The sequence below is a fragment of the Chiloscyllium plagiosum genome, chromosome 16 (assembly GCF_004010195.1).
Source record: "Chiloscyllium plagiosum isolate BGI_BamShark_2017 chromosome 16, ASM401019v2, whole genome shotgun sequence".
In the NCBI taxonomy this organism is placed as follows: domain Eukaryota; kingdom Metazoa; phylum Chordata; class Chondrichthyes; order Orectolobiformes; family Hemiscylliidae; genus Chiloscyllium; species Chiloscyllium plagiosum.
The window spans coordinates 40,998,945-41,024,786 of record NC_057725.1 but is presented as its reverse complement, the minus strand read 5'-3'; the positions used below and the strand labels follow the sequence as shown (position 1 = coordinate 41,024,786).

Below are 25,842 nucleotides of genomic sequence, written 5' to 3'. Positions count from 1 at the left end.
GGGCGGGAGTCTTGGTTAAAGAAGTAGGCGCGGAGGCGAAGGCGGCGGAAGAATTGTTCGATGTCACGCCGCGTGTTGAATTCATCAATCCGGGAGCGTAGGGGAATGAAGGTGATGTTCGATGTCACGCCGCGTGTTGAATTCATCAATCCGGGAGCGTAGGGGAATGAAGGTGATGTTCGATGTCATATGGCCTACTTTATTGCAATGAAAACAATGTTTTTTAACTTCTCTGTCCCTTTCAAGGGCTTTCTTTTTACCTTGTGGTAAGTTATCCCTTTGATCTTCACCGAGATCTACCTTTCCGTTTTCCTTTCTCTCTTCTCCAATTTCTATCCCTCACAGATTGAAATTGATTTGGGAAGTCAACTTTGATTTTTGGACAACTCATAATCATCAGCCATTTCAGCTGCTAATCTTGCCATTTTAACTCTCTGCTCTTTCACATGAGTTCTCACTACTTCAGGAAGTGAATTTTTGAATTCCTCCAAAATAATTGTCTCTCTAAGAGCATCGTAGGTTTGCTTTATTTTTAATTACTCTGATCTTTTAAAACTCAATGTCGGTTTGACCAGGATCACTCCTTTGATTCCTGAAAAGTTGCCTGTAGGCTCCTGGCAAAAGCTCATATGCACTAAAGATTAGATTAGATTAGATTACATACAGTGTGGAAACAGGCCCTTCAGTCCAACAAGTCCACACTGCCCCGCCAAAGCGCAACCCACCCATACCCCTACATTTACCCCTTACCTAACACTACGGACAATTTAGCATGGCCAATTCACCTGATCGCCTGAGGCGGGAATTGAACCCGGGTCTCTGGCGCTGCTAGCCACCGTGCCGCCCACTTTCTTCACCTCCTCATACGGCCAGATGCCTCTTCTGATAGTGATGTGAATACCTCACTAGCTCTACCTACAAGTTTTATTTGGATCCACAAAACACATATGGTCACTTTTGTTTCGCCACTTCTTCAAATGAGATGAAAAAGGCAACCACATCCTTTTCATCAAATTTAGTCAATGCTGGACTATATTTAAACAGTTTCTCACCAGGTCTTTGACTACCATGGGTTTACTCATCCTCACTCTCTTCCTCACTAATCTTACCTTCAACCTTCATCTCCATCCTTTTAAGCTGACTTTCCTGTCTAAGTGCCAATTTCTGAAATTCTTCCTTTTCTTTCCTTTTCTCTCTCTTTCTCCTCTTTTCTCTTTTCTCTCGCTCGTTTTTTTCTCTCTTCTCTCTCTCTTACTCCTTTTCTCGTTCCTCTGCTTTTAATCATAATTCAACCTGTTTAATTTCTGTTGCCCTTTCATTGTCTTTTGCCTCTATCTCAAGCTGCTTCATTTTCAACTGAATCTTAGCCATCTCTAAAGATTTTGATGGCCTTTCCAGCAAATTTAAATGCTGAGCTATTGCTGTAATTATATCTAATTTCTTCATTAGCTTGTCTGCTAATTCCAGCAGCTTGGCCTTAATCACTTCTTCTACCCCCAGTCACTCTTGGTGACTGAAAGAGACATTGCTATCCCAAGCACTGTTTAGACCAACTGAATTTAACACCTACCACTCGCTGTCTTTGAGTCCAACAACCTGAAGCAAAATTTGGAACAAATCTTGCAAAGAGCCCCCAATCTCTTATGGACCAGGTCAGAACCCTCAAAACATTTCAAGAAGATAGCCCAGACCCTAACTTTGCTAGTTGTTTTAAGCAGGTGTAAAGTGGATGTTCAAGGAGAGTGGTCAATCCACTTAGTTTTAAACAAAACAGATTTTATTAACAAGATTACTGAATGAACCACAAACAACAGAAAACAAAATACTGAATAACCTAACCTCTCCGAAAACCCAACAAATCGTCCCGACTTAATGATGCGGTTCCAAATACTTGCAACAATCCTTATAAACTCACCATAAATCCCCATAAGTCAAACACAGGTTCTCTTAGAATAGATGTCAGAGAGAGAGGACCAGCCTGGACCTGCTTCTTTGGGTCCAGCAGCTTTTTTCACACTACCACTAAAAACCAAACAAACCAGAGAAAAGCTGAGGTGGGAGAACTGGTAACCTCCCCCCATCCCTTCATTGTTCTTTTTTGAAACTTGAAAGCCTTCTACCTGAGGCGGTATCTGTTAGTTTTTATCAATTGGCCCTAAAACCCTTCAACCCCAGACTTTTCGGAGTCTGTGTCATTTATGACCTCTCTGAAAAAAAAACCAAGGACAGCAAAGCCTTGTTAAAGGGCAGCTTTGTCACATCATGTTCAGAGGAGTTTCACAAGAATGGTCCCAGGAATTAAATGCTTAACATATGAGGAATATTTGTGGACTCTGGATCTATACTCAATGGAGTTCAGAAGGATGAGGGGGAATCTAATTGAAACTTAGAGAATACTGAATGGTCTGCACAGAGTGGATGTTGGGAAGATGTTTCCATTGGTAGAAAAGACTAGGACCCAAGGGCAGAGCCTTAGAATAAGGGGAAGACTTTTTAGAACGAAGATTACGAAAAACTTCTTCAGCCAGAGTGTGGTGAATCTATGGAATTCACTGCCAAAGAATGCTGTGGAGACCAGGTCATTGAATATATTTAAGACAGAGATAGATAGGTTCTAGATTGTCAAAGGGATTAAGTGTTACAGAGAGAAAGCGGGATAATGGGTTTGAGAAACCTATCAGCCGTGGTTGAATGGCAGAGCAGACTCGATGGGCTGATTGGCCTAATTTCTGCTCCTGTGTCTTATGGTCTTATGGTTTTACCTGTGAGGTGTAAGCAGGCTGCAAAGTATCAGGATTGTTTGTCACCTTGTTTTCTTCGTTTATGGACTGTGGCAAGGCAAGCATTTCTTGCCTATCCTTAACTGAGTGGCTTGCTCAGCCATTGGAAGAAATAAGATATTCAAAACAGTTCTTCCCTTTTCACTGTATTTTACATTCATCATGTTTGTTCCATTGTCGCCCTTTTAAGGCCACTTTTCGTGAGGTGAGACAAAATGGTGGTGTTAAACACAGCTTGTAAAAGATACATTATTACTGTCAACAAATGAGATTTGCGCACCACTGATATTTTCTGATTCATTATTTCATTAATAATTCACTGCACCATTTTTATAACAGGTGCTAAAATCGTCAAGCAATTGCAACATGGGATAAAAATGCCCAATGATAGAATCTGAGACTGCACAGCAATTAGCAATTGCCTTTGGAATTCAGAGGGAAGGAAAATGATCTTAAATAATATTTAAGATTAAAACCAAAACTGGCATCTTAAGAGGAATTTGGCTTTCTAAGGTCATCCTAACAGTAGTAAATGCCATGATAATGAATTGTACCTAGAGAAAACTGACCATAAAAGGGAAGGGAACCAAGAGAAAATATTTTCAGTTCAGATTTACTACCCACTTATCCTGGATAATGTAGAACTTGCAATGAACTCACAGGCAAATTTAAAGCAGTGAATCCCCTCTTCCTACACACTTGTTCCCCCCAAACAATCCTCATTAAAAATATTGGAGTAATTGCAAGTTGTAGTTGACCTAAACAATGCCAACAATTGTAGCTCACTATTATTCATAGGTTCATTAGATATAGGAGCAGAATCAGGCCGCTCTGCCCATCGAGTCTGCTCTGCCATTCGATCATGGCTGATACGCTCTTCACCCCCATTTTCCTGCCTTCTCTCCATATCCTTTCAACCCATTACCAATTAAAAATCTGTCTTAACACCTCCTTAAATTTACTCACTATCCCAGCATTCACCGCACTTTGGGGTAGCGAATTCAACTGATTCACAACCCTTTGGGAGAAATAGTTTCTCCTCAACTCTTTTGAATTTGCTATTCCTTATCCTAAGACTATGACCTCTCATTCTAGAATGCCCCACAAGAGGAAGTGTCCGCTCCACGTCTATTTTGTCCACACCTTTTATCATCTTTAATACCTCAATTTGAACTCCCCTAATTCTTCTAAATTCCTGTGAGTATAAGCCTAAACTGTTCGATCTCTCTTCATATGACAGACTTCTCTAATGAACCTTCTCTGAACTGCCTCTAATGCCACTACATCTTTCCTCAAATAAGGGGACCAAAACTGTGCATAATACTCCAGGTGCAGTCTCACTAATACCTCACTAATATAATTGCAACAATGCTTCATTACCTTTATGTTCCATTCCTTTACCTATAAAAGCCAACATTCTATTTGCTTTTTTTATTATCTGCTGTAACTGCATGCTAGTTTTCCATGACTCATGAAAAAGTACACCAAGATCCCTTTGCATCAGAGCACCCTGAAATCTCCCTATTAACATAATCAGTCGCCTTCCCATTTTTTTGAATGACCTCACACTTACCCATGTGAAACTCCATCTGTCACATTTTGGCCCATTCTCCCAATCTATTGATATCCATTTGTAAGGATCTTATTTCTTCATTGCAGTTTCCCATCCTGCCTATTTTTGTGTCATCCCAAATTTGGCTATCGGGCCTTCTATTCTTGTATCCACGTCATTAATGTAGATTGTAAATAGCTGGGGGACCAAACCCTGTGCCACCCCACTAGTTACAGCTTGCCATCCAGAAAAAAAAAACATTTGTCCCGACTCTGTCTTCTGTCCATCAGCCAGTCATCTATCCAGGCTAATAAATTACTCCAATCCTATATGATGCAACTTTGTAAATTAACCTTTTGTGTGGCACCTTCCACAAATCCAGATAAATTACATCTGCAGCATCCCCATTATCCACCTTGCATGTTACATCTTTGAATAACTCTAGCAAAATAGTCAAACATGATTTTCCCTTCATAAATCTATGCTGACTCTGATGGATGGCGTTTTGACTTTACAAATGTCCTGATATTGCTTCCTTGATAATTGATTCTAACACTTGGCTGACAACAGATGTTAAACCAACTGGTCTGTAATTTCCCACGTTTTGCCTCCCTCCCTTTTTGAATAAGGGCATTATATTAGCCATTTTCCAATCCACTGGAACCTTTCCTGTGTCCAAGGAATTTTTGAATATTGTAACCAATGGATATACTATCTCTGCTGCCACTTTCTTTAATACACTAGGATGTCGTCCATCAGGCCCAGGAATCCTGTCTGTCCTCAACCCTAATGGTTTGCTTAGTACCTTTTTCGTATCGATGTTGGTTATTCTAAGTTCTACCTTATGTATTGCCTCTGACTTGCCCATTCCAGCAGAAATGGTACTATGTGCTCCACCATGAAAACTGAGGCAAAGTATTGATTCAGCATCTCTGCCATCTCAATGTTCCCCATTGTTAACTCTCCAGTTTCATCTTCCAAGGTATCAACTTTCACATTAGCAACTTTCTTCCCTTTTAGAGAACTATAGAAGCTATTGCTATTGTTTTTGATATGTCATGCTAGTTTTCTTTCATAATTTATCTTAACTCTATTTACTAATTTGTTTTCTATGCCTTTGCTTATGTTTGAAAATTGTGCAATCTTCCAGCCTTCCACTGGCCTTTGCAATATGGTATACCTGAGTTTTTGACCTTACATTGTCTTTGACTTCTTTGTTTTTCCTGCTTCCTCCACATAGAGGGGCTGACTCACTCATGGATGCATTTTCATTAGTGTGATCAGGCTTCCATACCTCTGCCCAGTCATTATACTTCATAACGGTGCCTTTTCGATGATGAGAGACTATTTGGCAAAGCACTGGCATATACACTATTTAGCATTCCTAGCCAGAAAGAGCATGGAGGAGCAGAAAGTCTATTTGATTTTGTTTTCGATTTTTCCCAGTGTAGATAGTTTGATGGTAATTTGACTTTGTGTGGGATGGTGAATGAATGATGGTGAATCAGAATCTCACGTTATCTTTCCAAATGTTTATATCCATTGTGGAAATCAAAATCAGGAGGGCTGTGAAAGAGGCTACCAATTCTACACGATCACACAAAATCAAAATCACTCCGTTGAATATTTTTACTAATAGCAAAGCCAAGCTCAGTCCAGTCAGCAGGAACAAATGCCAAAACATTCCTAATCTTCAGGTTCAATCCAACACCCAAAGCAGCATTTATCCACCTAGCCATATTAAGAGATTTAATTGCAACCAGTTTTTGATCTGAACCTGAAAGTTCAGCAATCGGCCTTAATCAAGGCTGAGCTTTTCTCTGTAGCACACGATTACTGCCTGTTCATAATTTTGTATTTCAGTACTTTTCCTTTGTACAAATACAATTGAGAATGTAACAAAGCACGTATGAAAATAATGTATAATTATGAGACTGTGATCCAAAAGAAATGTAATGTGTAAAATTTTCTATTTCTGTTGCTCTGTGAGGAGGAACATTTCTATTAAAAGCAAACTATTGCAGATGTTGGAAATCTGAAACAAATCAATGAATTCTGGAGAAACTTAACAGGCCTAGTGAAAAGGGGAACGAAATCAAAACTTTGAATCCAGTATAACTCTTCAGAACTCTGTAACTGGGGTCTCTCTAGTCAGAAGCTCAGACAGATGTTTCTGTAGCCAGCAGCAAAAAATCAGAATGGTGTGTTGCGTCCCTGGTGCCAGGATCAAGGATATCTCAGAGAGGGTGTAGAATGTTCTCAAGGGGGAGAGCGACCAGCGGGAGGTCATTGTACACATTGGAACCAATGACATGGGAAGGGAAAAGGATGAGATTCTGAAGGAAGAATATAACAAATTTGGCAGAAATTTAAAAAGGAGGTCCTTGAGGGTAGTAATTTCTAGATTATTCCCGGTTTTATGAGCTAGGGAGGGTAAGAATGAGAGGATAGAGCAGATGAATGCGTGGCTGAGGAGCTGGTGTATGGGAGAAGGATTCACATTTTTGAATCATTGGAATCTCTTCTGCGGTAGAAGTGACCTGTACAAGAAGGACGATTTGCACCTGAATTGGAAGGGGACTAATATACTGCAAGGAGAGTTGCTAGAGCTGCTCAAGAGGATTTAAACTAGTAAGGTGGGGTGGGACCCAGGGAGATAGTGTGGAAAGAGATCAATCTGAGACTGGAACAGTTGAGAAAAGAAGTGAGTCAAACAGGGCAGGCATGGACAAAGCAGAGAACAAAGTAGGACTGATGAATTAAACTGCATTTATTTCAATGCAAGAGGCTTAACAGGGAAGGTAGGTGAACTCAGGACATGGTTAGGAACATGAGACTGGGATAACATAGCAATTACAGAAACAATGCTCAGGGCTGGACAGGACTGGCAACTTAATGTTCCAGGATACAAATGCTACAGGAAGGATAGAAAGGGTTGGGGGCTGGGGAGGCAAGAGAGGAGGAGGTTTTTGATAAGCAATAGAATTACAGCTGTACTTAGGGAGGATATTCCCTGAAATACATCCAGGGAAGTTATTTGGGTGGAACTGAGAAATACGAAAAGGATGATCACCTTATTGGGATTGTTGTTTGTTGAGCGTTTGTTGTTCTCGCTCGTACCGCTTTCTTGGGGCAGCATGGTGGCACAGTGGTTAGCACTGCTGCCTCACAGTGCCAGAGACCAGGGTTCAATTCCCGACTCAGGCGACTGACTGTGTGGAGTTTGCACATTCTCCCCGTGTCTGCGTGGGTTTCCTCCGGGTGCTCTGGTTTCCTCCCACAGTCCAAAGATGTGCAGGTTAGGTGAATTGGTCATGCTAAATTGCCCGTAGTGTTAGGTAAAGGGGTAAATGTAGGGGAATGGGTGGGTTGCGCTTCGGCGGGTCAGTGTGGACTTGTTGGGCTGAAGGGCCTGTTTCCACACTGTAAGTAACCTAATCTAAAGTAACCTAATCTACTATCGACCTCCTAATGGTCAGAAGGAAATTGAGAAACAAATTTGGAAAAGATTTCAGTTATCTGTAAGAATAATAGGTTGGTTATGATAAGGGATTTTAACTTTCCAAACATAGACTGGTACTGCCATAGTGTTAAGGGTTTAGATGGAGAGGAATTTGTTAAGTGTGCACAAGAAAATTTTCTGATTCAGTATGTGGATGTACCAGCTAGAGAAGGTGCAAAACTTGACTTACTCTTGGGAAATAAGGCAGGGCAGGTGATTAAGATGTCAGTGGGAGAGCACTTTGGGGCCAGCGACCATATTTCTATTAGTTTTAAAATAGTGATGGAAATGGATAGACCAGATCAAAAAGTTGAAGTTCTAAATTTGAGGAAGGTCAATTTTGATGGTATTAAGCATGAACTTTCCAAAGCTGATTGGGGCCAGATGTTCTCAGGTAAAGGACGGCTGGAAAATGGGAAGTCTTCAGAACTGAGATAACGAGATTCCAGAGACGGTATATTCTTATTAGGATGAAAGGAAAGGCTGGTAGGTGTAAGGAATGCTGAATAATTAGAGATATTGAGGGTTTGGTTAAGAACAAGAAAGAAGCATGTCAGGTATAGACAGGATAGATCGATGAAAACTTAGAAGAGTATAAAGGCAGTAGGAATATATTTAAGAGGGAAATCAGGAGGGCAAAAAGGGGATGTGAGATAGTTTTGGCAAATAGAGCAAGGAGAATCCAAAGGGTTTTTATAAAGACACTAAGGACAAAAGTGAAACTAGCGAGAGAATAGATCCCCTTAAAGATCAGCAAAGCAGCCTTTGTGCGGAGCCACGAGAGATGGAAGAGATACTAAATGAGTATTTTGCATCAGTGTTTACTGTGAAGAAGGACATGGAAGGTGTAGAGTGTAGGGAAATTGATGGTGACATCTTGAAAAATGTTCAGATTACAGAGGAGGAAGTACTGGATGTCTTGAAACGCATAAAAGTAGATAAATCCCCAGGACCTGATCCGGTGTACCCTAGAACTCTGTGGGAAGCTAGGCAAGTGATTGCTTGGCCCCTTGCTGAGATATTTGTATCAGTGATAGTCACAGGTGAGGTGCGGGAAGACTGGAGGTTAGCTAACGGGGTACCATTATTTAAGAAAGTTGGTAAGGACAAGCCAGGAACTATAGACGAGTGAGCCTGACATCAGTGGAGGGCAAGTTGTTGGAGGGAATCCTGAGGGACAGGATTTACACGTATTTGAAAAGACAAGGACTGATTAGGGATAGTCAACATGGCTTTGTGCGTGGGAAATCATGTCTCACGAACTTGATTGAGTTTTTTGAAGAAGTAACAAAGAAGATTGATGAGGGCAGAGCGGTGGACATGATCTATATGGACTTCAGTAAGACATTCAACAAGGCTCCCCATGGGAGACTGGTTAGCAAGGTTAGATCTCATGGAATATGGGGAGAACTAGCCATTTGGATACAGAACTGGCTTGAAGGTAGAAGACAGAGGGTGGTGGTGGAGGGTTGTTTTTCAGACTGGAGGCCTGTGACCAGTGGAGTGCCACAATAATCAGTGCTGCGTCCACTATTTTTCTTCATTTAGATAAATGAATTGAATATGAACACGGGTTTTAGTTCATTAGTTTGCAGCTGACACCAAAATTGGAGGTGTAGTGGACAGCAAAGAAGGTTGCCTCAGATTACGAGGAATTTTGATTAGATGGGCCAGTGGGCTGAGGAGTGGCAGATGGAGTTTAATTTAGATAAATGCAAGGTGCTGTATTTTGGGAAAGCAAATTTTAGCAGGACTTATACACTTAATGGTAAGGTCGTAGGGAGTGTTGCTGAATAACGAGACTTTGGAGTGCAGTTCATAGTTCCTTGAAAGTGGAGTCGCAGGTGGATAGGATTGTAAAGAAGGTGTTTGATATGCATTCCTTTATTGGTCAGGGTATTGAGTATAGGAGTTGGGAAGTCATGTTGCAGCTGTACAGGACATTGGTTAGGCCACTGGTAGAATATTGCATGCAATTCTAGATGTTGTGAAACTTGAAAGAGCTCAGAAAAGATTTACGAGGATGTTGCCAGGGTTGGAGGATTTGAGCTACAGGGAGAGGCTGAACAGGCTGGAGCGTTGAGGGCTGAGTGGTGACCTTATAGAGGTTTACAAAATTATGAGGGGCATAGATAGGATAAATAGACAAAGTCTTTTCCCTGGGGTTGGGGAGTCTGGAACGAGAGGGCATAGGTTTAGGGTGAGAGGGGAAAGATATAAAAGAGACCTAAGGAGCAAAGTTTTCACACAGAGGGTGGTATGTGTATGGAATAAGCTGCCAGAGGAAGAGGGGGAGGCTGATGCAATTACAACATTTAAAAGTCATCTGGATGGGTATATGAATAGGAAGGGTTTGGAGGGATGTCTGTCAAGTGCTGGCAAATGGGATTAGATTGGGTTGGAATATCTGGTCGGCATGGATGAGTTGGACCAAAGGGTCTGTTTCCATGCTGTACATCTCTATGAGCCTATGATTAGAGGTGTAGTGGACAGCAAAGAAGGTTGCCTCAGATTACGAGCAGCTCCAAGTAGCAGTCTGGGTACTGTCCACATTCCCGAAGCAGTGCAGAAAGAAGGACATTCATCTTCTGTGCTCCACAAAGGTAAGTACCACCATCTTACTTCAGCCACTTCACACTCATTCTAACTCTACGATTACACACACAGTCCCCACCAATGCTCATGGTCAGCAACTCTCACTATTGCGTACGTCCAAAATGCCAAAGCCAACGGGATTCACGATAGGGTAGGCTACCCAGCTGAGGATCCCAGGACTCCTGGGTATACACTTAGTGCTACACAATATTAGAACTCTGTAAGAAGGAGTACTACTATTTCCTTAACATCACTATAGCACAAAACTTTGCCATTGTTGAATTTGGAAGCATCAGATGTTGTGAAGACTTCAAATAAAATGTTAACACTAACCTCTATTGCAGAACAAAAAAAGTGAAGAAGAGCAAGCAAAAAAGCTCGATTTGCATTGGGGAATAAACAAAAACCATATGCTTTGCCGGCTTCAACAAATCGTCGTTACATGAAGACTTAACTCTATTGGCAGCAGAAATCAAATATCCTTGAGCCTAAGACCTACCACTTAGTAATGCCTGACATAGTTATTCATTTAAAGTACTGAAGGGACTCAGTTCAGATTCAAATTAAGACATATTATTCTTAAGAAGAGTAATATCTGTTTCTCTCTCCACAGATGCTGCCAGGCCTGCTGAGTTTCTCCAGCACTTTATCCTTTTATATCAGATATTCAGCATTGACTGTATTTTATCTTTGTATAGTTTTGCACTGTCCCTTTCCCCACACTGAGTTTCCCTCCCTTCACAGTAATTATATTCACTGCATCCCCCCAATATGCTGTTTCCAGTCACACACCTGATTTCCCCAGCACTGCAGTCAGTGGCTCCCGAGAGCCCCTCTTGCCTTTTAATGCACAGACCCCACCTAGGACTAGCCATGGCCCACCCTCTGTACCGATTTCAACTATTACTGATGATTGACAAGATCTCTGACTCATCTCTGTTCAGCTCCCTGACTCCTCACCAATTCCTGGACTGTGTGGGCAAATCCCCAGGCTAATGAGACAGATCCCTGAACCCTGGTAACATCAAGCAGTAGTCATGCCTCTGTGGTCATGCCTCTGGACTGAGATCAGAGTGCACTTGACTGATAGTGGTAGGGCATCCTTACTGACCATTTACATAGTCCCCCTTTACTGGACTGAAGATTCCTTCCCTTAAACTTTCAGATCTGACAATTTGGCTGAAGTAAATGCAGTGTGTTTGCTATGTACACACATACTGTAAGTGCATCATTGATGGAGCAGCATATCCACTTCTGACTAGCTGCTCGGCTTTCTATCTATTGATTTAGTGACTAATGCACCTATCATTATGGGCAATTTAGCATAGCCAATTCACCTGGCCTAGATATCTTTGGACTGTGGGAGGAAACCTGTGCAGACACAGGGAGAATGTGCAAACTCCACACCGACCGTTGCAGGAGGTAGGAATCGAACCCGGGTCCTGGCGCTGTGAGGCAGTAGTGCTAGCCACTGGGTTGCCTGTCTATGCTGAATGGCAATGCAACACAAAGTACTGTGAGCTTATAGGTTCTGAATAAACAGCAATGTGCAAGCAGTAAAGCAAGGCAGAGATACTGTGAGCTTCTAGGTAAATGCAAAGTGAAAGAATTTTAAGAAAGCAAGCCGCCTTAAAATACATTCTGTCCCAAAGCACAAGATGTGTGCCTGCCCCTTTGTGCAAAGCAGCCTATTAGCACTATTGAAATATTGTTGAGCTTCAAAATGCAGCAGTGAAGTCCTGACCTGAATTATACACCAGTCTGAGATGTATCATAATTATGTGGTCAGGCTTGTGGTCTGCTGAAACCAACTTTCCTAGACATGGAGTATACCCAGTTGCCTCCCATGGAGCATGTCCTGAGATGTTGCAGAATGCTGGCTAAGATGGCCAGAGAAGACACTGGTGTGCTGCAGCCTTCAGGTTCTGGCTCTGACTTTCAAGTCAGGAATTGGTGCCATCTAGTTTCTGTCTGCTACCTGGGAAAATAACAACCTGCATTTAAATGAAGTAAGTTTAGGTCATAATTGGACATTAATACATACAAATAAGCTGTTCAATAGAAAGGTCGTATCTTGCCATTAAAACCTTATGCGGAAAATTAGACATTTTCTTTTGACATTGAGAATCTAATTTTTCCATTCTCGTTGTATTCTCCCAACTGTCTTGCCATTGCCCATGTCATTCATAAGTTGGTGAAATTCAACCTGTTAACTAGGTTGGGCCTGTACTTCGTCAAAGAATATGGTGCTGGAAAAGCACAGCCGGTTAGGCTGCATCCGAGGAACGGGAGAATCAATGTTTCGAGCATAAGCTGTTTATCATTCCTCTTCGACTCTGATATCCAGCATCCAGCTTACTTTTTCCCCTTTGGGCCTGTACTTGGTGAGTGAAGTTGAGAAGAATGAAAGGTAATCTTACTGAAATATATAAGGTTTTGAGGGGGCCTGACAAGCCAGAGATTATATTTTGTTCATTAATCTAGCTAGAGAACACAGTTTTATTTTAAAAAGGTCTACAATTTAAGCAACAAATGGGGATGAATTTCTTCTGTCAAAAGCTTGCAAGTCTTTTGATTTCTTTTGCCAGGAGAGCAGGAGAGGAATATATTCAAAATTGAATTCATTGATTTACATGTGAGTCCACAGTTAAGAGGGGGGCATCGGAAAAATGGCTAAGGCAATAATCATTGGTGGCCTGATAGAACTTAAATTCATTTATTTTAATCTGTAATTGATGATCGTGAAATTATCATCAAATGATGGTGGTTTCCTTCCCAAAGGATATTACTGAACCAAGTGGGTGGTAGGTTTTTCCAACAATTGACAATGATTTCACGGTCATAGCTCAACTCTTAATTCCAGATTTTCATTGAATTCAAATTCAACCATCTGCCATGATGCGATTCAAACCCCAGTGCCCAGATTATTATCTGAGTGACTGGATTAATGGACTAGCGATAATACCAGTCACTCATTGCCTCCCTGAAATCTTCTATCCATACCCAGTTTGACCTACATGTAACTCCGATCCACACTACTGTAGTTGGCTCTTCAATGCTTCTGAAATGTTTTAGAAAAGCACTTAGTTTGTTGTCCTTTCCAGAAACACCTGCATCCAGTTAAATAATTTTTTTTTAAGTATCAGATATCTTGAATAGTGTAGCAAGCTTGAACAGCTGAATGGCCTATCCTCAATTCCTATTTCTTATGAGCGTATGTTGAAATAGTCATGTTCAGAGATGATAAAGACATGAATAAACAATAAGCTGAGGCAGATGTGAAGTTGGGCAATTTTACAGACATGGAAACAAACTGTCTTGGTGATGTAATGAATATGAGGTGGAAGCTCATCTCTGGGTCAGATGTGACACCAAAATCGTGAACAGACCAAAGGAGTAACTAGGGGGCAAAGTCTGGAGCAGGAACCAAAAACATTGGGTACAGTCTTTCCAATATTTAATTGGAAGAAATTTCTGTTCTTCCAGTATTAGTTGTTGGTCATGCATGACGAAGTGAGGACTGCAGATGCTGGAGATCCAAGTCGAGAATGTGATGCTGGAAAAGCACAGCAGGTCAGGCAGCATCCGAGGAGCAGGAGGATCAATGTTTCGGGCATAAGCCCTTCATCAGGCTGTTGGTAAAGCAGTCTGATAACTTAACTGTGGAAGAATCACAGAGTGATGATAATGAGGCAGAAAGGGGTGTAGGTTGTGTATATGTGAACACTAACTCCATTATAAAAGTCACCTGCTTTTTCCCTGCCCCTGTAACTTCTGTTCTTTCTGGTCACAGAGGGAAAAGGACGTGCTGTTATCTACTGCACCCGATTCTCTTTCAGAAAGATGACTGCAGGACACTATGTTTTAGATTAGATTAGATTCCCTACAGTGTGGAAATAGGACCTTCGGCCCAACAAGTCTCCCAAGAGTAACCCGCTCAGACCCATTTCCCTCTGACTAATGCACCTAACACTATGGGCAATTTAGCATGGCCAATTCACCTGACCTGCACATCTTTGGACTGTGGTAGGAAACCAGAGCACCCGGAGGAAACCCACGCTGACACTGAGAGAATGTGCAAGCTTCACGCCGACAGTCACCCGAGGCTGGAATCAATGCTGGGTCCCTGGCGCTGTGAGGCAGCAGTGCTAACCACTGAGCCACCGTGCCAGCCCAATACATGTCTTTGTATTTTCATAGTTAATATGCAAGCAGTAGCAAGTTTACTTTGTCATTTGTATTGTCCTTCATTGGCAAACAGGGAAATTATATGGCAACTGGATAAAAGGTTTGAAAAATAATTAGCTATGATATTCCCAATTAGTTGTGATATTGTCAAAGGCAGTAAAAATCTTGTAAATCTGGGAATGGATTTCAGGAAAAGCTTGTAGGCATCAAGCCATATTTGAATCTTTACTGCCTCAGCAATGTCAGGCCTTATTAATTTTACTTGCTAAATAGTACTTTGATTTTTGATCTTATTTTGTAGTTAATCTCTTAATGTTTTTAGAATTAATGAGCTACCCAGCTCATTTGTGGTTTATATAATTGATTACCCAAACCTTTCACTTTTGATGCCAGTATGCTCTCATCGTTGAAGTTTTAAAAAGATGCTTGAGTGGGTATGTTTCACATTCAGAGCTTAAGCATTCAGTATTATACTGAACTCTGTTCAATCAGTTTTGTCAGAAATCATATCTCATTTTAGATTATCTTGATACACAAAGAAGAGATAATATCCTACAGGGTGGTCTCTGGCATGCTTTATTTGCAGAATCCAAGTTAATTCTGCTTGGAATATTGATGTATGTTTAAAACTCAGCCCAGCTATTCAGAATTTGGAATAATTGAACTGTTGCTGAAATGCTTCAGTTAATCAGATATTCACTTTAAAACCCATTCCAAATTTAATTTTCTTCCTTGCATACCAATTAACCAACTGATAATTATTTTAATGTATTTGTGGTTTTTATATTAATTTAGCCTGTATCTCACTTTTAGTTATTTTAGGGACTCTTCTTCACTATTTAATTTATTTTCCAATCATCCGCCTTGTGTTTTTTTTTACAGTTTCATAGTGCCTGTCTATGTTCAGTTCACAGTCACATGGAAGTATGGTGGGCATTATTGCTGGCACTAAATGTGTTTAATTTTAACTTTGTATGTTTGATCTCTTTCTGCATAGTGTATAACAGAGACTATCAAACAGTAAAGTGAATGAGTTTGTTAATGTGTTTCTGGTGCATGTGCTTAACTCATTCTCTGCTGCCTGAGATAAGTTCAAAATCTATCTTTGATGAGGTGACACCATATTATCACATACTTAAAATTAAGCAGATCCAATCTGGATTTATTTCAGTGTGGCAAATAATGTTTTGGTCTTGATGCATGGCATTTTTGCAGAGACTTGATACTTTTTTTTAAAAGCAGGGCATCTGTCATTGACTAAAAGAATTATTTAAAGTATAAAAATTAAATATGAGCTGTGTAGTGTTTGCTAGCACAGGTCAGTCTGCTATAACATGCGTTTCGTCAACGCAAATTCACTATAACGTGATTGACACATTGAAGGCACTGTTTCTAAAGTGCAAACTTTAAAAATGTTTATTGACTGGAATGTGATTAATTACCAACACTTCAAGTGGTGTTTTTAAAGCATGATTTTTCTATAACACTGGATTACACAAGAACGCAACCACCATGTTATAGAAGGACTACCTGCATGTTGAAAATCCTCAGTATATTTTATGCGTCCACTTGGTTTTTAACTCTTTTAGTAGTATGATAGCACATGATACTCATCAAAAATCCATATAGTTTAACATCTGTTGAGGAAACAATTACAGTTTATGCTCTATTTTGAGATTATTTCATAACTCGTAATTTTTCATGTTAAGTATTTTTACTTTTGAAAAGTTGACATTGAACTTATTATTTGAACAGCTTAGTCAGGTTAGAACGCTCATTGCTATTGAAATTAATAGTTCTCCTCTTTCCTGTGTTTTAGGTTATCCCACTACAAGTACAAATGTCTTTTTGAAAGTTGCATTCAAACTCATGTAGCCATATCACTGATAGTCTCTCTGAAACCCGGTAACTAATGAAGGGACAACTTCTTTATGATTTCTCCTTATTATCCTTACAGGAAGGTACCCTATAAATTTACATTATAGAATCCCCACAGAACCATAGAATCCCTACAGTGTATGGTCAGGCCCTTCAGCCCAACAAGTCCACATCAACTCTTCAAAGAGCATTCCACCCAAATTCTTTTCCCTACCCTATTACTGTACATTTACCGCTGACTAATGCACCTAACCTACACATCCCTGAACACTATGGGCAATTTAGCATGGCCAGTTCATCTAATCTGCACATCTTTGGATGTGGGAGGAAACCAGAGTGCCCAGAGGAAACCCACACAGACACAGGGAGAATGTGCAAACTCCACACAGACCTGAGGCTAGAATCCAACCCGGGTCCCTGACACACTGAGCCATTGTGCCACCCCTGGTGCCCTAAAGAATAACCCTGTTATTTTGTTATGCTACCATTCTGTAGTGATTTTGACTGTGCCTAAAAATTCAGCAAATTTTATTTTTCCAATTATTTTTCACCTGAAATGTTTCTACCTTCCAATTGTTCCTCCATGTGTAAATTCCAACATGGAAATTGCTCGAGGGATTCATTGGCCACTAGGAGGAGTATTTGTTGCAGATTTCATCAATTCTGAATTTTCTTTCCTCTTATTATTCGTAGTAAATATATTGCTTACTATTTTCTTCATTCTGGCTCCTAGAAATTAACACATATAGGAAATCTAAATCAAGCAATAAAATAATTAGATGATCTAAATCTATATGCTATAGAATTGATGTCATTTTCCACAGGAACAAAATTTTACATGGTATGCAGTATTTGTAAACTCGGTACTGTTCATTTTATTCTTTATATTGCTATCTTTAGATTAAATACCATTTTCTTTTCTTTTTATCCATTCTAGCAAAAGCTGATGAATTTCCCAACAAGCCATTAGGCCAGGAAGTTTCTGTCACCTTAATACCAGAGAAGGATGACTTCATGGCCAATGGCAAGAATGAAAAGGTTAATTCTATTTCAAATAACTTTGAACCTGATAATGATGTAGATAGCGAATCACCAGGAAGAAACTGTATCCAGCCTTTTGTGCCTGAGCCTGTGGAAAAGAGTGAGACTTCTGAAAATAATGGGAATCCTTGTCCAGAGGAGAACAATATTAATTTTGTGGAAATTTGTGCAGTTCAAGCTCCACTCCATGAAAAGTATATAACTCCCATAAAAGACCAAACCCAACTACCACAAGATGAACCTGTGCTTTCAGAATTGAGTCCACCTCCAAGCCCAGAAAAAAATTCAAAGCAGCCTGTTAAGAAGGAAGACATCCTACCTGCTCAAAATAATGAGACTAGAATTGCAGAAAATGATACAATCCCAAATATTGAAGAAGTTAACAATAAGATTCCAGAAACAGAAACCTCCAGTCCTCCAGAAGAGAATGTGATTGCTTGTCAAGACTTGAGAAAAGTTGAATTTATAGAAAAAACTGAAGTAGTTGAAACTCAGTCCCCAAAAGAACAATCTACATTATGTTCAGAAATTAATCTAGCTTCAATACATCAAAATATAGCAACAAAGTCTCTGCAGAAATGCCAGGAACTTGTATCAGAGTCAGTGGATGAAACATATAATAATGGTAAACCCTCTCCAGGGAGTAATGATGGATTGACAGATTTGGAAAACAATGAGAATGTGCCATTACCTTGTCCAGAACCTCCACCTTCAGTAATGCTCTCTAAGGACGTTCATTTCTTGCTCCCAAATCCAGAAAAAATATTGCACAGATATTCTAGCCACAGTGTCCCTCAACAACTGGAAACACGTTTCCCTATTGATCAATCACAACCTATAGCGATAGTGGAGTTTTCAGCTGCAGCAAAGGAGAACTCATCCTTCAGTGATTTAACACAAGAAGCATCAACAGATTTGAACAGTCCAGAAACAGAACGTGCAGATGAGTTCCAAAGTAAAAGACGAGTTTCAAATGTTTCTCAGTATGACAATTTATCTGATACTGACTATAGGTATGATCAGAATATTTCAGAACCAATAACAGAGATTCAACTTGATGAAAATAATGCACTTATTCAAAAGGAACTTGTGTGTGCAAAACCAGCAGACCCTGTCAGTACACTTAAACCATTTTCTGCGTTAGAATTGTCAGAAGATCCACAATCTGTGGAACAGGATTCAGTTTTGAATCAGCAGGTTTGGGACATTTACAGATCTGAAAACCATATCATGCCTTCTGCTCAGCACAGCCCTTCCAAATATTCACCAACTATGCATAAACAAGACCATATAAGAAATGTAAATTTGCAGAGTCCTCAGCATCTGATTGCTATCACACAGACCTCGCCAGTCATACAGTGTTTAAATAGCCCCTGTAAAATAGTCAGATCAATGCCTTCAGTTCATGTGGCACACGGAGCTGAACAAAATCTCCTGAACTTCAAGCACATGGCATTGCCTGTACAGGATGATTCACAGTTGGTTGCAATCTGTGATGAAAAAGGGACCTGTACAATAAGAGAGACTGAATCACTTGAAGTTAATGTTCCAGTTACTAATGTGACACTGGATAAAACTGTAAGTTTGATAAAAGTGCCAACCCATCTTATTGTAAATTCCCCTCCTACAGATGCAAATATGCAACAAAAATATGTCACAGCTGCAATAGAAAATTTAGGCACAGAAATTTGTTTGGCAGACTCTCCCAATTCTCAAGATTGTGAATATGTTAGATTATGACAGAACTCATTTCAATTTAACCATAATACATATGTACAAAGTTCCACTACTTACAATGATCAAATGCTTCCAAGTGATGCAAGCATTTCATATCACAAAAGCAGCCACATATTTTCCCAGTTATTGAACCAGTTGTTCACTGTGCTTTATTGAGGGCTGCATGGACATTGAGTCATGACAGGAAGCTATGCAAATAATAAAATTTCATACCTTACATTAAGAAAAGACATCATCTTGTAACTAGTCTACACATTTCACAGAAAATATGGATGCAGGTAAATATATTTTCTTGTTTCATAAAATCTTTTATGATTATTTTTGACCAATGTAATTGAGAAATACCTGTCTTGCGGCAGACTAAACTTTATTTAAGCTGATGCATGACCACCTCAAAATGCTGTGAAAATCTGAAAGGCAGTGAGCAGGCTCACTATATGAGACACTGTAGCATAGTCTATTACACGTGCAGCTTTTACATGGTTTTCCCAAGTGGCTAATATTTTTCATTCATGTCACAAGATGTTTGACAGGCAATGCAGACAGGATTTCTCACAAGTTATTTCTACTTTGCTTGATTTTAATATGTACTAGTACAGAGGTGTTAGAATGAAATAATATAATGCTTGATTGGAAGTGGTAACATCATGCATTGATGACTTTTTTAGCTTCTGGAATATATTGAAGTTACTGAAATTGCATTTTTTACAACATCTTTTAAAGTTGCTGAGTAAATACTTAAACAGTATGCATTTTCTGACATGTTTTTGTTTCCTATTTTTATAATTTTTAAGGCTTTAAAAAAAATCCCTTAAATAGCTGTGGTGTGGTGCCCAAGAACCTGAAATATAGTTTTGATGTTCACTGTAAATGTTAGAACAAAGATTTCACAAAATAGTGCTGAAACTGTGTTTGTGAATACTTCTTTTGTGGCAGGAAAAGTTTTGAAGTCAGAACCTGGCTCTTGGCTTGCCCATAACCATCCATATAACATTTTGATCAGTATTGAAAAGGTCATACTGTGTGACATCAACTCAGGAATATAGTATTCTTGCTTGATGACCCCTTCAAAATAGTAATTACTTGCAGCAAGCAGAAAATGATGTTTGACAGTACTCTGAGCACACAAAGCGTTAAGTATATTGTAACATTTTAGTGAAAGATATATTAACTCTGTAAAATGAGTGGATGTATTTAACTGATGTGTGATATCGATAGCTTTTTTGTAATGACTTCTTAATTTTGCACTTTTTATGAGTCTAGACAGGCAAGTTAGCTTTATCTTTAAAAAGCTGTAAGGTTTCAATGATGCATTGATAATGGGAAAATAATTTTGTCCTACTTGTTAAAATTTTGTAAAGTTGCTTTTACAGGGGCTTCTACATCGACAGTTTTTCTTTTTATCTGGAAAAGTGAATAATTTGGAATAGTGTGGAAATGTTATTTTATGTCAATCACCAACAATGTTGTAAAAAAATCTTTAAAAATGTTTTTGATATGTTCCATTGCATTTTGTAGTTTTAATTTAACATGTTGAAAATATTATGCATAAAATTGTCGACTTTTGATTACCAGACAACTTCTAAGAGAGAAAAAGAGGTGTATTTTAACTACATCTGATTGAAAGCAGTGAGTGGTCAGTTAATATTTAAAGTCAACCGTAGTTAGTTTTAATCTGCCAGTGTTGCAAGCAGATGCCGAACCTCCTAAATTCAGGAGCCATATCTGATCACAAAAAGGTGTTTAAAGCAGTTTTAATCAAGTTCTGACAGGGAGTCTGAAAGCAGTGTCCATGTTTCCATTATGGGACCAGGAAGAACACAGAATATTTTTTATTTTTTGTTGCTGTGTAAAAGAAAAGCGCTTTTTCAATTTGGGGCCAAATTCTGTCTCATTAATCACTCACGAATGATTATATACATTTACTGGATTTAAACACTTTTACCTCATTCATTATTACTGGACATCAGAAGTTGCTGTTATTTACAGAGCATCTGTATCTGGCCGAATGCTGAAAAATGACTGGGGATAAATCTGATAAGTCTGACCTTTATCTATGTTATTTCTTTTTTTCCTTCTGTTGTTCCTATTAGTATGAAAGAAATTTCCTTTGAATCATACTCAATTCATATTCAGTCTTTGGTTCTTCTTTGCTATTCTACAGTGGCATTGAAGCAGTTATTTAATGTCAAGTGCCAGTTTAACCATTTCTGCACAGTATTTAATATTGTAATGATATGTTAATTTCCAAACTTAAAGTATAAAGCAAATTTCTCAGAATAAATCAGTTTACAAACAAAAGCGATAAGAAAAAAAGTGTCTAATTAATAATAACTTCACCAGAATTTTAGTAACCAACATGAGTGTTACCGGGATAGCAGAATTTACAGAGAAGCAGTTGATTGATTCAAAACAAGAGTAATATCACTAAAAGCAGTAAAAGAGGATTCAGGCACAAAGTGGGTGGCAAAGAAAGACAAAAATCAGGGAAGAGGGAGTCCTGTAAGGAAATAAGTTGTGCAAACTCATTAAGTTCATACTAACTAGCACATATGAAGTCACAGCACAGTGAGAGGAACAAGGAAACAAGGAATATTTGACAATTTGAGCAAACATCAGCCTATTTAAAGAACTTATCCGAGATTGAATGAAATATTGGGTTGAATTTTACAGCTCCCACCAGGGCAGGTTGGCAGCTGATGGTGGAGACTGTAAAATTGGGCGTCATGTCAGCCGTGCTAACCCTGAAGCATTTTTATCCATGGCGAGGAAGCCAGCACCAACCATCCAGTTTGCCCAGTGAAATGTTGTGGGCCAGAGAACAAGCAAGGGGGGAGCCTCCTTTTTGTCCCCCTCTGCTCATCAGAGGCCAGCAAAGATAATTCTCTCTGTATTTCATTGTCCTGCATTTTGTCCATTCTGAACCTGCCTTGCTGGGGCCTACCACCCTGTCCCTCAAACGATCCTGAATCTACCTTAACGTCTGGCTCTTCTGTACCACATTTACTCAGGGATTGCTTCTGGCCCAGCAGTGGCCAAACACATGGTGGCACTGCTGGGTTCAAAGGGTAATGGCTGTGGGGAAAGCTGGCCAAGATGAGTGCAGATGTTTGCAGCCTTCAGAAATGAGGTAACAAGAGTCCAGAGATAGTAGTATATTCTTGTTAGGGTGAAAGGAAAGGCTGGTAGGTGTATGGAATGTTGGATGACTAAAGAAATTAAGGCTTTGGTTAAGAAAAAGAAGGAAGCATATGTCAGGTATAGACAGGATAGATCGAATGAATCCTTAGAAGAGTATAAAGGTAATAGGAGTATACTTAAGAGGAAAATCAGGAGGGCAAAAAGCAGACATGAGATAGCTTTGGCAAATAGAATTAAGGAGAATCCAAAGGGTTTTTACAAAAACATTAAGGACAAAAGGGTAACTAGGGAGAGAGTAGGGCTCCTCAAAGATCTGTAAGGCAGCCTTTGTGTGGAGCCGCAGGAAATGGGGAAATAATGAACGAGCATTTTGCATCAGTGTTTACTGTGGAGAAGGATATAGAAGATATAGAATGTGGGGAAATAGATGGTGAAACTTGCAAAATGTTCACATTACAGAGGAGGAAGTGCTGGATGTCTTGAAACGCATTAAGATGGATAAATCCCCAGGACCTGATCAAGTGTATCCTAGAACTCTGTGAGAAGCTAGGGAAGTGATTGCTGAGCCCCTTGCTGAGATATTTGTACCATCGATAGTCATAGGTGAGGTGCCATAAGAACTGGGGTTTGGCTAACGTGGTACCATTATTTAAGAAAGGTGGTAAGGACAGGCCACGGAACTATAGACCGGTGAGCGTGACATTGGTGGTGGACAAGTTGTTGGAGGGAATCCTGAGGGACAGGATTTACACATATTTGGAAAGGCAAAGACCAATTAGGGATAGTCAACATAGCTTTGTGCGTGGGAAATCATGTCTCACAAACTTGATTGAGTTTTTTGAAGAAGTAACAAAAAGGATTGTTAAGGGCAGAGCTGTGGATGTGATCTATATGAACTTCAGAAAGGCATTCGACAAGGTTCCCATGGGAGACTGGTTAAGCAAGGTTAGATCTCATGGGATAGGGGGCGGCACGGTGGCTCAGTGGTTAGCACTGCTGCCTCACAGCACAGGGTCCCAGGTTCGATTCCAGCCTTGGGCGACTGTCTGTGTGGAGTTTACACATTCTCCCTGTGTCAGCGTGAGTTTTCTACAGATGCTCCAGTTTCCTCCCACAATCCAAAGATGTGCAATTTAGGTGAATTGGCCATGCTAAATTGTCCATGGTGCTAGAAACATTAGTCAGAGGGAAATGGGTCTGGGTGGGTTACTCTTCGGAGGGTCGGTGTGGACTGGTTGGGCCGAAGGGCCTGTTTCCACACTGTGGGGAGTCTAGTCTAATAGAACACAGAGAGAACAAGGCATTTGGATTCAGAACTGACTTGAAGGTGGAAGACAGAGGGTGGTGGTGGAGGGTTGTTTTTCAGACAGGAGCCCTGTGACCAGTGGAGTGCCACAAGGATGGGTGCTGGGTCCACTACTTTTCATCATTTATAGAAATGATTTGGGTATGAGCATAAGTGGTATAGTTATTAAGTTTGCAGATGACACTAAAATTGGAGGTATAGCGGACAGTGAAGAAGGTTACCTCAGATTACAATGGGATCTTGATCAGATGGGCCAATGGGTTGAGAAGTGGCAGATGGAGCTTAATTTAGATAAATGCGAGTGCTGCATTTGGGACAGCAAATCTTAGCAGGACTTACACGCATAATATACGCATACTCCTAGGGAGTATTGCTGAACAGAGAGACCTTGGAGTGCAGGTTCATAGCTCCTTGAAAGTAGAATCACAGCTAGATAGGATAGTGAAAAAGGCATTTGGTATGCTTTCCTATTGAGTATGGGAGTTGGGAGGTCATGTTGCGGCTGTACAGGATGGTGGTTAGGTCACATTTGGAATTTTGCGTGCAATTCTGGTCTTCCTATCAGAAGGATGTTGTGAAACTTGAAGGGTTCAGAAAAGCTTTCCTAGGATGTTGCCAGGATTGGAGGATTTGAGCTATAGGGAGAGGCTGAATAGGCTGGGGCTGTTTTTCCTGGAGGGTCGAAGGCTGAGGGGTGACCTCATAGACGTTTATAAAATCATGAGGGGCATGGATCGGATAAATAAACAAAGTCTTTTCCCAGGGTTGGGGGAGTCCAGAACTAGAGAGCATAGGTTTAAGGTGAGAGGGGAAAAATATAAAAGGGACCTAAGGGACAACATTTTCACACAGAGGGCGGTGCGTGTATGGAATGAGCTGCCAGAGGAAGTGGTGGAGGCTGGTACAATTGCAACATTTAAAAGGCATCTGGATGGGTAAATGAATAAGAAGGGTTTGGAGGGATATGGGCCAAGTGCTGACAAATGGGACTACATTAAGTTGAGATATCTGGTCAGCATGGACGAGTTGGACCGAAGGGTCTGTTTCCGTGCTGTACATCTCTATGACTCTCTGACTGCTTCCATTCTTAAATATATAACATCTCCTAGTGACAAAGTTTGTAAGTGGTACATTTCTCTGTTAATATTTTGCATAATGTTATCCAAAACACAGAATGATTTTGTTTGAGATGCTTGAGGAAATAACAAAGTGAACAACTGCAAATGAAGGGGCAAAGGCTATGAAATTCTTAAACTCACACTACTTGTTCTTATCCTTTTCCTGTTCCGATTGGGAATGTGCTCAAATATTGACAAAATGTGTTATATTGAAACCACTGCAAGGTTCTAAATTGGCTTCAAAGTTCTTCTTGGATAAGCAGAAACAGGAAATCAAACACCAAAGGAAATCCCCTTCATCTGCAGTTCAAGGTATCTTTGCTGGAGAATAAAAATATGTTGTAAAATAGAGGGGTCGGAAACAGGATAACTGGTGTGGGAAATTGAAAAAAAAGTTAGATTTTTGTGATATATAGAGCTCTTTTATGTTTAATGCTTCGTCATTACATTTCTCTCATATCTCCAGAATTCTTTTAACCTGACTTTGAATTGTCAAATTGCTCTGGTGACCTCTGAAGTACTAATCTAGTCACATGAGCTAATTTTGCACTTCTAAAAAGCCTTGAAAAAGAAAAAAAAACACATGGACATATAAAATAAGAATTGTTCTTTTATTTTCAAGAGCTCCCAGTGGAACAGAGATAAACTCAGCCTAAGGTGATGTAGGCAATATATTTTATCAGTGTTGGGGGTTGACAGAGTTACACTCTTCTGATGGCACTACAGTCTTTTAATGTTCATTGTTCAAATTTACACATGAAGAATGACTACTTGAGCTAGATACTTGAAGATGAGTCAAACTGATGGAGTTTGTGTCCAAGAATCATTCAGAAACAGGGTACAGGTTTGAGAAATTTCTTTATAAAATTATCAACTTTGATCAATCTATTTACATTTGTGTAATTTTACCATATCTGATCACTAAGAATGCAGGATTGAAATGTGGAAAACTCAGTTGTGAAATTGGACTCCATTGTAGGTCTCATACCAATGTTCCAAAGCAC

General features: G+C 39.9%; 1 protein-coding gene across 7 annotated transcripts in view; it reads left to right on the top strand.

Annotated features, from left to right (window-relative positions):
- The window catches only part of LOC122557824 (USP6 N-terminal-like protein), a 264,478-nt gene extending 243,704 nt beyond the window's left edge, over positions 1–20,774 (top strand). For 6 of the 7 annotated variants that reach the window (XM_043705913.1, XM_043705909.1, XM_043705912.1 and 3 more), the window contains one exon: positions 17,433–20,774. In XM_043705913.1, the coding sequence (XP_043561848.1) occupies positions 17,433–19,276 (1,844 nt within the window). In that variant the 3' untranslated portion in view covers positions 19,277–20,774. Of the gene's footprint in view, positions 1–15,499; positions 15,547–17,432 lie in introns of all 7 variants that reach the window. The other variant, XM_043705915.1, reaches the window with a different exon arrangement.
- Positions 20,775–25,842: the final 5,068 nt, after the last annotated feature.